This window comes from Patiria miniata, unplaced genomic scaffold (genome assembly GCF_015706575.1).
Source record: "Patiria miniata isolate m_02_andy unplaced genomic scaffold, ASM1570657v1 HiC_scaffold_20, whole genome shotgun sequence".
Classification (NCBI taxonomy): Eukaryota; Metazoa; Echinodermata; class Asteroidea; order Valvatida; family Asterinidae; genus Patiria; species Patiria miniata.
Window position 1 is genome coordinate 18,474,318 of NW_024037059.1, and position 12,422 is coordinate 18,486,739.

General features: G+C 39.2%; 1 protein-coding gene across 8 annotated transcripts in view; it reads left to right on the forward strand.

Annotated features, from left to right (window-relative positions):
• The window catches only part of LOC119727715 (rho GTPase-activating protein 26-like), a 53,197-nt gene that overhangs the window by 5,847 nt on the left and 34,928 nt on the right, over positions 1–12,422 (forward strand). For all 8 annotated transcript variants that reach the window (XM_038199734.1, XM_038199735.1, XM_038199738.1 and 5 more), the window contains exons 2-3: positions 9,752–9,847; positions 11,950–12,011. In XM_038199734.1, coding sequence (XP_038055662.1) covers positions 9,752–9,847; positions 11,950–12,011 — 158 coding nt within the window. The remainder of the gene's footprint in view (positions 1–9,751; positions 9,848–11,949; positions 12,012–12,422) is intronic.

Sequence of the window (12,422 nt, forward strand, 5' to 3'; positions counted from 1 at the left end):
GATTAAAATCGAAGCGCGTGCTGACCAGAGACCGAATAGTTTTTTTGGGGCCTTTATCTTTCCTTTATAGAATATCCTACCTTACATGCATTTCAGACATGTCACTGAAGTTCCATCACTTGTTTTGTCAGTGTGAAATAATAAAACTTGCTCTGCTAATTTTGGTTCAGATTTTCATTTTCATTTCAAGTTGTACGTTATGAATATGCTAAAACTTTGCACAGAATTTAAAGAATTTAATATTTGATATTATAATTTAAAAAGTCTGCTCCTGTGTCATAAGGGGCCGTTTGTTATGTCAAGAACTTGTACATTTGTGGGGGAGTTTGGCCTAGTGGTTACGGTTTGTGACTCATGATTAAACGTTTTGTAGTCAGGGGTTTGAATCCGCCTTCTGGTCATGTGTTGTGTCCATGGGCAAGCCACTTTACCTCCACTTGCCTCTCTCCACCCAGGAGTATAAATGGGTATGGGGGAGTAGCCTGCACTGGACTGGCATCCCATCTAAGGGGGGAATAGAAATATTCTCAGCTGTTTGATGACAAGCAAACCAGAGATACAGACTGAGTGGTGGGCCGTATTGGCTGGTGACAGACTTCACGTTACTGCAAAATTTTGCGGTTGCTTGCACTTTTTGTAAAACTTAGATACAGGAATACCGCCCTGTTTGGATCCTTGGATTTCAAAATTGTGTTGAAAACCTTTCCCCTTTTTTTCACCAAATGAACCAATAAGGCCTTCCTCACATCCTAGGATTTCTGACAAGTTTGCAAAAACCGTTCCCACCATGCCCGATGTACACTATGTACATTTTGTATGCGCACGTAGACCGGATATCTTCTCTTCCTGCTATTGGGTGGTACAGGTACATTTATTTGTCATGCACCGTTTGCCACCTTGGATCTCGGTCATCATCACTTTCCTACCGACCAAAACTTTGTCCAGCGTTTCCTGTGTGAGACAGGATGAATCTGAACTAATCTGAGGGACATTGTACTCGCACATACAAAGCATGTAAATTTCGAATGTGTGTAACCCCCCCCCCCCCCTTCCAGATTGCTCGCCATGATCAAGTGATCTGTGAGATTCTGTTGATTTCTACAGAGTGCTAACAAAATTTGCTGCTTCATTTGTTACATAGTTAACCCTAACTCCTTGGGCATTTTTTGCAAGGATGTAACCTGAATCCTGCAAAATCCTCCAACTGCCTCCATGTAAAAAAAAGCAAACAGCCTCAGTCCTGTCCCTGTTTCATCTGACATCTATGGTGATAATTGCAAGGTAAAGGGACAGGAAAAATGTCACACTTTGAAACCTAATTTTATAGAATGACCCATGTACATGTACATAGTTCAGCGACACAGTACTGTTTCATGTATTATATTTGTAGGAAGCCCATAAATCTCCAAACAGTTTAATCCGAGACGCGTCGGAGTGCATGAATAATTCCCTCGCAGACTGTTCAACTTTGTAAATACACGTTTAATGATGAAAAATGGCCCGGTTTTGTTTGCACAGCAGGCGTAGCGTACAAAGGTTAACGCGGGGTGAGACGCGCTCCGCGTCTTCCCTGAATCATATTGTTCATTCTGTCAGAACCTCTAGCCCAAAAAACACCCAGTCTGGTAAAAAAAAACAAAAAAAAAACACGCATGATAGGCTGAGCTCAAAGTGCATTCTTCAGGAGTCATGCTAACAGCAAACACTGGCTGTGTTGATATCAGGGTTAAATTTTAAAGGAGTTGGATTGCATTAAAGAGGAAAATGATTTCCTGTTGTTGACGAAATTCGAAATGGATTTCGGTTTCCGAAATGATTTTTGCCGTTCCCAGAGTGCAAACCCAGTGTCCTTTTGTACCTATCTCACTGACTGACAGACTGACTCGGAGACTTGTCACTTGTGAGCCAGGCAGTGCTATCGTATAGGATACCCTATAACATCAATGAATGGGCTAAATCTTGCCCATGGTGTACACCAGAAGCATGTGGACTTTGTGAAGACTTCCATTGAACAGCCATGCTGAATCAGTTGAATGGAATTGTGTGTACTCTGGGACTAGCTTTATAAGGCTTGTCGTCTCTTGTTTTGGTATACTTTAAAACTTGAGAAATGAAGTGATTCTACAATGTAAAACCTTATTTACCCCTTTCTTTTAATTAATGGTAAAAAAAAAACAAGCTCGATCGGATCTCAGAAGCTGCGGGCCAACAGATTCATGTTCATGCATGAGTCATGTGATTGTGCCATGTAATTTCTGGAAGGAGTAATATTGTTTTGAGTAAAAAAATCAGGGTTTGACCCCAGTGACCCCATGATGACCTTTGACCGGACCCCAGTTTGGTCATGTGACATGCTGGGGCTGGGTTGCCGATACTTTTGGCAAAGTTTGCTTGAAGTACATGTAGGTCAAGATATGTAGGAGCAATAGACAATGTCAACGTTTGTTACTAACTAACGGACTATAACAGAGAGACGGGATGATTTGTTGAGCTGCTATCCCGCAACTAAAATTTCAAGAGATCTCATTTCAGTTGACATCAACTACATGATGCAATTGGAATGGAATTGTTGTCCTCAGTTGAAATGGAATGTTAGGTTAAAACACAAATTGAATATTAATATTTTGGAAGTAGTCGTTGCTCTTCGGTGGTCACATGGGCATCCAGTGGTGTTCTCCGCTCAACAGTGGCGCACCGCTGTGACTGGACAGTTCGCATGTATAGTGTTATTGCTATACTGTGTACTACGCACAGCACACCAGAAACAGGACGGCAACATTCAAAGCAGTCGGCGACATTGTGCATGAATTAACCCAGTACTTTCAAAGATCATCGCATAACACATGTGTCTCATTGACACCAGTACATGGGGAGCATAGTGTATTTTTAGACTACATGTACCTCTACAGTATAGCATTTCTCTAGATGCTAATAAACACACCACACTCCCTATGCTCGCACCCACTCTTTGCTCCAAGGCCTGAAAAACCTTCTTTCTTTTTTACTTTGAAGTGTATTTGATTACATGCATGCTGGGCTTGTGACCTTACCGAAAAATTAGGGGAAAGCATAAAAAGAATATCCTGAAGCAATGCTAGGCATTCCATTGCTGGGGACGAATAAAATACTGAGTACAAAAACGGTAGCTGAATGCAATATACAGTACGTGTGTATTATAATGCATGGTAAGTACACATAACACTGATGTGCTAAAAGAGCCATGAAATGAAATGTTTTAATGCAATTCTTGAAAATGCACCTTTGTGTCCATTAGACCTTATTTTCAATTTTCGTTTCAATTATGCAATTTTCAAGGGTATTTTTGGATATTTTGCTGTTGTAAATTTTTTTGGTAAATTGTCTTTTCTTTGGTGATTCATTGTTGTGTCAGTACATGGCAATTAGCAAACCTTTTTCACAAATGTTTTCAATGAGCAAATTTTTGGGTTCACCATTTGAACAGAAAACCCCTGAACCGAACGGTGTCTCCCTGAAATGACATCCGGAAAAGTCTGAAAAAGCATGGACATTTTGTAAGTGTTTAAAGAAGTGCACTTTTCAATAAAAATAACCAAAAAGGAATGTCAAATACATGTAGTTGTCATACATTTAAGAGGAGTAGAAAGTTGCACAAAATGTGTTCCTCCGAAAAATTCATTGCATGGACCCTTTAAGCATACAATTCCACTTTTATAAACATGTATGTTTTGTTCCTAAAAATCTGTGCCCTAAAATGCTTCAATTATGATTTAAAGAAAATAATAAAATCGTTCTTTGCAGCACATTAATTAATCAAAACGAAAAAAAAATAAAAAATTGGAAATCCAACTTCAACTCCATGGCACTCTTGTTTTAAAGAAAAAAATATATAGGTTTACTCGTTTCTTAACTTCTTAAGTCTCTCGGACCTTGAAAACAAATATTTATCTAATTAATCCCCCGACCAACTTGGCTATGACCCGGAGGTAAAAGACCCTTTTATAAATTTTTGTTTGCTGTTGTGTGCGGTCTTATCTAAAAAGAAGCTTGTATTTGGCGCCTAAGTTTGGGATTTATTTGGCTGTGGACAGGATCGTGGCGTGCCCCAGGGCCTGCCCAGGGCTACGTGACGTCAATCGCCCAGCTATTGTGCCATGTTTACGCATGGCTGTATGTGTGTATTAGCCTGGCGTGGATGTATCTCGATATGGGATTACAGGGCAAGGAGTAATAAATATGGCATCCATTCAAGGTGTCTTAAGCCCTGTCCGCACTGGACTTTTTTTGGTCAAACTAACCGAGACTATGGGTACTTTTCCCATTTTAAGTCCAGTGCGGACAGCCTAGGACGTTTTCCTCTCGGTTACTTTTCCTGAGTCCAGCGGTTACTTTTACTGGCCAACTGCTGCCCAGGAAAACTTCCCACGCGCCCAGGAAAACTGACCAGGTCACTTTTCCCGAGACGATTAGTCCAGTGCGGACAGTGCGAGTCGGTAAAAGCGGCTCAGGAAAGCGTACATCCGGCCCGAGCGCCCTGTTATGCATACAGAGACTGCACGAACCTGCACGTGCGGTGGCCGAACATTTTGTAGAAACACTCTGCAAGCGGTAAAATCTCGTTAAAATATATATTTCAACGGACAAAAATACATACACAGAGAAGAGAGATCACGTTCTGAGAATTAATTTGCGGAAATTCTCTTTCTCCACCGATGTATGTTATTTTTCACGATCCAAATTCGTCCTGATACGCTACTGTAGTCATGCACGGAACATCATGGTACGTCCGGTACCGTGCGTAGGCCGTAGTCACTGGTTCCTGCCCACATCATAGCTTCGATTCTGTAAGCATGCGATGGGAACCAACGAATACTGATGGCACTGCTGCCGCACGGAACATCGTACAGCGGCATGGCTTCGACGACGTGCATCACAAAATGCGTCAGAATTATAGGCCTTTTCGTCAAGATTTAGCGTGTCAAGATGAAATAATATCGTGTAAACGATTATGTTGTGCATGCAAATGGCATGTGTAATATTACTGTGCGTATCGGCGGCTGAAAATGTGATCGGCAATTTGTTTTCTGTGTACGGTGAGTCATTTTACTGACACTGTGACAGCTCGGTTACTTCTCCCACGCGGTCTGGGTAAATTTTCCCGTGTCGAAAGTCCAAGTGCGGACAGTGGTCACATTTGACCATTTCTCATTTTACCATCGTCTCGGTAAAACCTTCCAAAAAAAAAGTCCAGTGCGGACAGGGCTTTAGTTGTGTCACGGTATTTACTTTGGTTTACTCTATAGTTAAAATGTACGGTTGGTGGGGGGGGGGGAGTTTGGAGTGACACTTTAGGAGTCGCAAAACCTTTTGTTTGTGTCAAGGCCTGACTTTCATGAAAAAAATGGGAGCTTACAAGTCTCTTAGCTGAAGCATTGACACTAGTTTCAGATTGTGTTCTTGAGTCGTACTGAATGGAAAAGTATTACGAGCATTTCAATGTTCAAGAGGACCCAAATAGAATTTGGATTAAGACTTTAAAAATCAGTTAATTTCCTATTTTCTAGACTTCGGAATTGTCCCAAACAACTGCAGATTTGTCAATCTTGCTGGCGTAGTCATGTCAACATGTAACTGTTCGAAACATGGACCTTGATCATGAATTGAATTAAAATCTTCGGAATAAACTGCACAGACTCAGAAAAAAAAAAAACAGGTCTTATAAAACCACAAAGCTTTAACAGCAAAGATCTTAAAAATTACAAAAAGAAATTGCCACACCCAACCCACTTTCACTCCCACCTCTTCCCCACATCACCAACTCGCGTGACCTCAATCGACAGTACAAGATGTATGTAAAGTCCTAGTTGAGTCCTTGAGCTAAGGATGATCAGCACCAATTTACATGTACATTTGTACATACATAACTGAAGCGTCCTTGCCCGGAACTCTGAACAGAAAAGAGTGACCCTAGTTACAAATACAGGTATCGTACTTTTGAACTGATTCCAATTATAAAACTGGAGTCCCAATAGTCATTCTACATGTATGGAGGAATAAGAAGGAATCAAAGGTCTACTGAGACACAAAATAATTGCATTAACATGGACCCAAGAGCCAAGCATTGATCAATCTGTTTTTGTTTCCCATTAAAACAGTAATTAATGGTTTGAATAAGTTATTAATACAAGTACATGTACATATACACTGCACATGTACAGGCCATGTACACGTGTGACACGACAGACACACGGCATGCAAATATTCTTTATACACTTTCAGATGGATTGTTTGGCAACAGTCTTTGTGTAACACCTGTAGGATTACATTCATCCTGTTCGTTTGATTCTTTCGTGTACATCTATTCTACGGGTATGAGTTTTATTTGAGAAAATGATGTACAATATGCCCACATTGATTGAATCATGAATAAATTAAAGAATTATTATTATTATTATTATTATTATTATTATTAATCATTTCTGGTAATGAAACCAAGAATTCCTCAAAAGCGCCCTAGGCACTGTAGCTCGCAAGCCTGAAGAAACCTGTAGAGAGAAGACTATGAGAAGAAATTACAGCTTTAGAGGTGGGAGGAAAAGCCCAGAAGAATATTCTGGGGAAAACCCACGGAATCAGGCAGGGACTGAAAACCCAATCCACATATTGGCCCAGGCGGGATTCGAACCCAGGTCACAGCAGTGGAAGGCGAGGAAAGTACCGCTACGCCAACCTGACTCCCCGCTATACATACATATTCTACCATATTCATTTCTGTTTAAAGAAATATTCATTTCTGTTTAAAGAACAAGATTCATACAGGCGACAAATTACCTGTACTTGTAATAAAACCTTTAGTGGATAAGATAATCAAACTCAGATTTTTTATTTTTTTTTGGCTGATATACAGGTAGGGGCAATTCCCTTGAAACGGAACCTTCAAATTTAAATCTGTTTTTTTTTTTTTAAGTTAAATCTGGCATGTTCAACTTCAATATGTTGAGTCACATGAACGTGCATAAATGTTAATATTTAATTTGTCACATGATTTTCATCAGACAATTACCTTAATGAAGACCAAAGTATTTCAAAATTTACACACAATTATAATGCATTTTCTATGCAGTGCCACCGACAGCAAGACCCATACATGTACATGAAAATATAGTGCGTGTAATACTCCAGTGTGCCATTTTTCACAGATTGTGTAAATGCTGGACATGTCCGTACATGTTTGAGGGCTTCTGCGAGTATTCCTAGAAAAAAAATTCCCCCTAAATCATCATATATTTTTTTCTGATTTGTCTACCTGAATTGCAAACGAGGTTACATCTATTCTAGACAAAGTCCATGCATAGTGGAGTTAGATGTGATGTTCGCAGAATAATTCGGACCGATACGGTAACTCATATATCAGCCAGTTTTGACGAGACAGTTATTTTGCAGATTGGGTGTCACTCATTGGAAAGGCAATATTTTCGGATTGGGTATTTTCTCTGGTGACTCACATATATTGAAAATATATACAATGGAGTGAACACCACCGACTGTTATTGTGGTTCAAGGGCACATGTGTACATGTATAATGTACATTACACATACTGGTAGACGCATTTATTCATTAACCTAACTCCCTAGGGGGTGTGCAAAATTATATTAAAATTGGAGGATTCAGGACTGTTAGGTTTAATGACCCATAAGTACACCATAATTGTGCATGAAACTGAAAGTACCGGTACATGTAGACTATATACATGTGCACTACATACTGGTAGGTTCCTGCATAACACAACGTCGGTCAATTTATTAATGTTTTCCAACTGTAAATGTCTGTATCTTTGCTGAAAAAAGAAAGATGTATAGCAGTTTTAAAGAACATTTCCGATCTTGCATTTAGCAATTTGGTACAAAAATGCCATTTAATTATTTTGTCTTAAAATACTTCACTGCTATACATGTACATCTTGTAGTTTTTGCTGACAGAGTTGCCGTTGTGGAATATTTTTACGTGTGCAACAATCTCCCATGTACACGTGCACATACGGACCACACCTACATGTACATGTGCATGTGTACATGTACATGTTCAATGTGTGTATACAAGACCTGTAAATATACATGTACACTTGGCTTTGAGTAGTTTATGGACGTGTAGTATTCATTGTCCACGTGCATGAAGACGTGCATGTACATGATGAAAAGTATGATTAAGCACTAGTATAAGTGCATTACACGTGTAATTGTCATCATGTGTTAATTGGCATTAAGACAATATAATGCCAAGCCCGGTAGCCATTATCAGAGCAAGGTCACGTGCACTTTGGCTGGGTCCACAGTGCTCAGAATACGTTTGCAGGTTGTTTTGCATATTTGGATTAATGGTAATTATAATTCTTTTGACATTGACCTTAATTTTTATTACCATTTCTCTTTCAGTGTATATTTGTTTAAGGACATGTATTCAATAATTTTGTGTCTGCTATAATTTTGAAAAACCTTCATTTGTACATGTACAATGTATGTTTTTGATTTTTTCAAAAGAAGAAAGTTAAAAAATGTCATGTACATGTATATTGAATACCAGTACATGTACGTAAATGTTCGTGTAGTTTGTACATACATGTATACATGTATATCTCTTCCAGTTAAAACGTTTTACTAAAAAAAAAAAAACATGCAAGAAAATAGATTTCCATAAGAGTTACATTTGCGGATAGATTTTATGGAGAGAGCTCAACGAACCAGCCGTGACCATGTGCACCCCTTAAAGCAACCTTTAATTTACAAAATGACTACAGACTAGCAGCGCCATGTTACATGCAGCATGCCAGCCACCACGCTGTGACCCGTAGCGCAGCCCGCAAATCATACACCAGGCGTCTGCCATTCTGAATAGAGACCTATGAAGATAAGCCTATGTCAATATTAAAATATGGGATAAAGACTGTTTGCATACACACATATGATCCCTGCTACAATAAAGCAGTGAACAGTGTGCCCCGAGGTCCCAACCACAGTAACAGACTTTTTTTATGGGATATTATATTTAGCGATATTATTTTCCGTACAGGACTGGAAGTGTGTAGATGCAATATGTATGCAGATATTGTGCCTACATTGTACATGTACATGGACATGTACATGGACATGTACCGGTACATGTACATCTACATATGTGTACATCTGTACTACGGTACCTTAGAACATGGAGCAATAAAAACATGAAAAAGGACATGTGTGCACTGGAATGTACATAAATGTGTGCAGGACAGTGAACAATTTGTACAACCACAAAATGACCCTCACAATTTATAAATTATTCTTGGACTTGGCCTGTGTGCAGATTTATTGATGTGAGTGCCGTTATACATGTATGCATGTACTCTTATAATTCTGTGATCAATAAGATTAACCTGTCACACTTTCATTCCTACTCGGGCATATTATACCTCTACATAAATTTCCATCCCTAATATATTCTGCTGGATACAGGTGTGGACAATTATTATTAAGATTAAAGGTACATTTTGTTTGAATGCGGTAGAGCATATAGTACATCGTGTGCAGTGTCATGGTTGTAAATCATACATGTACATTGTACATGTTTACCATACGTGTATGAAAACATACTTCTGTCCACATTATTTCCTCATGCTTGAAGCTATTAAATGTACATGTACATTTTTGTACTCCTCCCAGACACTGCTATTGTGGAATGCTGTTTTTATTGCCCAAAATGAAATACGGTTGGTATTTTGTTTTCTGTCTGTTCCAGATTTATCGAAAGCGCAGAGGTCGTTTTCGGATACGCTCATCAGTTTCAACTTTGAGTGCATCGGGATGTCGCAGACAGATGACGAAATTGACATTTGTAAGTATTTATCAATAATTTTTATTCTTCATACAATTTTAAGTGGAGATTTAATTTGAATTGACTGGCAGGGTTTGCTGTTATGTTTACCTTTGGATTTTTGAAATGACTCTTGTGATCAGCACCAACTTAAAAATGCCCCGGTCCCACCAACGAAATAACTTAATAATATCACTTTAAGATAACTCATCAGCCCCCTGTGGATTTGTTTTTGCTCAGCCCAGTCCCAAAATGTGATTCCAAACATCGGAATGTGTAATTTTATATCCCATGCAACTCAACAACGTTTGACATTGAAAAACTTCATTTCCAAATGTGGAGGTAGTTTGATTTACAAGTGGCCAGGCCTTAGTTCAGTCCCCTGTGGAGGGGACAGATTTGGTCCCAACCAAGTGCCCAAAATTAAAAGCCTCCACTGAACTTTGCGGTTGGCTTCTGGCTGTGACCTCACATCACTTCTGGCTGTGACCTCACATACACAGGAAGTTTTTTGGCGGGGTTAGACCAGGGTGAATAGTCGGTTGAAGGTGAGGCTTCTCTCAGTTTCGGCGCGGTGGAGATTAAAGGGGCTCAGTACTTAATGATAAGAGGTGGATAATTATTAGTCATCAAAGATGTGATGAGATTTTCAGGCATTTTGACCATGATTTGGTGCAGAACATGAATTGATATGGACTCTTTGCACGAATTACAGATGGTTTTATTTTGAGCCACACACAGAAGCCAATCAAGGGTGTACATGTAGTGGCTGTGAACTGCATGTGGACTACAAGTAAGAAATTCACACAGAGTGCATGACCAATTTTCAACTGGATACGTATGCTAAACACCCTCACTAGACAAATCTCGGGGTTGACGCGGGGTTGACGCAGGGTTGGAAACATGCGGTGTTTCACACTTGAACATTTTCAACCCTGCCCAACCCTGCCTGAACTCTAAGATTGATTTCACCCCAGGTTGAACTGAACCCTGCTCCAGACCAGGTTTGAGATTTTCAACCCGAGTTGAAACTCTCACCAGGGTTCAAAACAGCAGTAACCGAGCGAAATAACCTCAGTTTGCACGTAACAAGTGCGAAATGACGCGGCGTTGAACACAGAGTTGAATTGTTTTTTAAAAAGACATCAAAACCCAGGGCAGCACTTGGCTCACCCAGGGTTGAGAGGATCTAGTGTGAAAAGGGGTGTTTCGCATGTATACTGTGGATTAATGAAGTTACATGAACATTGTACATGTACATGTACAAATGTATGCACAGAGTTGATATTGCCGTTCATTAGGAAAAGATTCATATGAACCCTAAGACTCGGTGTTGACACATTGAAGTTATCATAATGGCACCGTAATTCACTACAAGTTTTGCCATAATAAATGTTGAGAGAATTATGCATAATAATTATACAAAATAACATGTACACAATGCCTGTGAGTTTACACCTGTGCTTGTATTTGACAAAGTTGGCTGACATGGCATAAAACAGGCCCACATTTTTATTACTAATAGCAGGTGAAGTCCAGTACATATCCTGTCTGGATGCTCTGAAAAGGATGTTCACTCTTCAGCCACATTCCTTTGCATGTTGCATCTATGTCATGTGATTCTGCTCAATGTTGCATTTAACCCAGCAATCTCCAGCTCTGGAATAGTTGTGGTGTCTGCCAATAACTCAAATGTCACACAAGTGCTGCCTGTCTGAAAGGAATAAATAGAAAATGTCAAGTTAATTGAAGTCAGATGTTTAAGTACATGTACATGTATGTACATTGAAACGAGTTACAGAGGAAAATACGTCATGAATGCAATTTTATATCATATGGATCCAATTTCGTTTCATTTTCAATTTAGATCAGTCACACACTTGTATTTTTTTATTTGATTTTTTTTTTATTACAATTTTATACTTTGTTCATTTAACGAAAGCTCGTTTACAATTTCTGGCAATGGGAAAAACCTGACTTTTTTTTTTGATTCTGGAAATTGATTGCTCCATCAGGGTGAGTTTACAGGCTGGTGGAGGGATGTGTAGAGACAATCTCAATTGAACATTTTAGTGTTTGTGGTGTTTTAACTTTAGCCCTTTTCCCCTGAATGTTTGTTTCAGCACAATCTCTGAAGGAGTTCGGAAGGCTTATTGCATCAATAGAAGATGAGCGAGATCGCATGGTGAGCATCTTTCCCCGTTGGTTAATGTTATCGATTTATATTTGATAAAATTTATAGCAGGTGATGTTTGTGTACTGATTGCTAAATATATTTTCATTATTAGGTTAAAAAAAAAATAGTTTCTCGTCCAGGCATTTTGGAAAAAGGGAGGAGGAGGTCCCCCTCCCTTTTTTTTCTTCAAGATGGCAGATTTTCCAAGATGCATTCTTCCCATTTCTTGACTCTTTTGCTATTCCTTTTGTGTCTAAATGAGTCGTAATGCCTTAAAATAATAGATTCTAAACTTACATACATAGCTACAATATTGCTGGAAGAACATACACAAAACTAAATATATTGCAAATCATTGAGTTTAAAATAAAACTAAAAATAAAGGAGGCAGCCGGAAAAAAAATGAAGCGGGCGGCGACG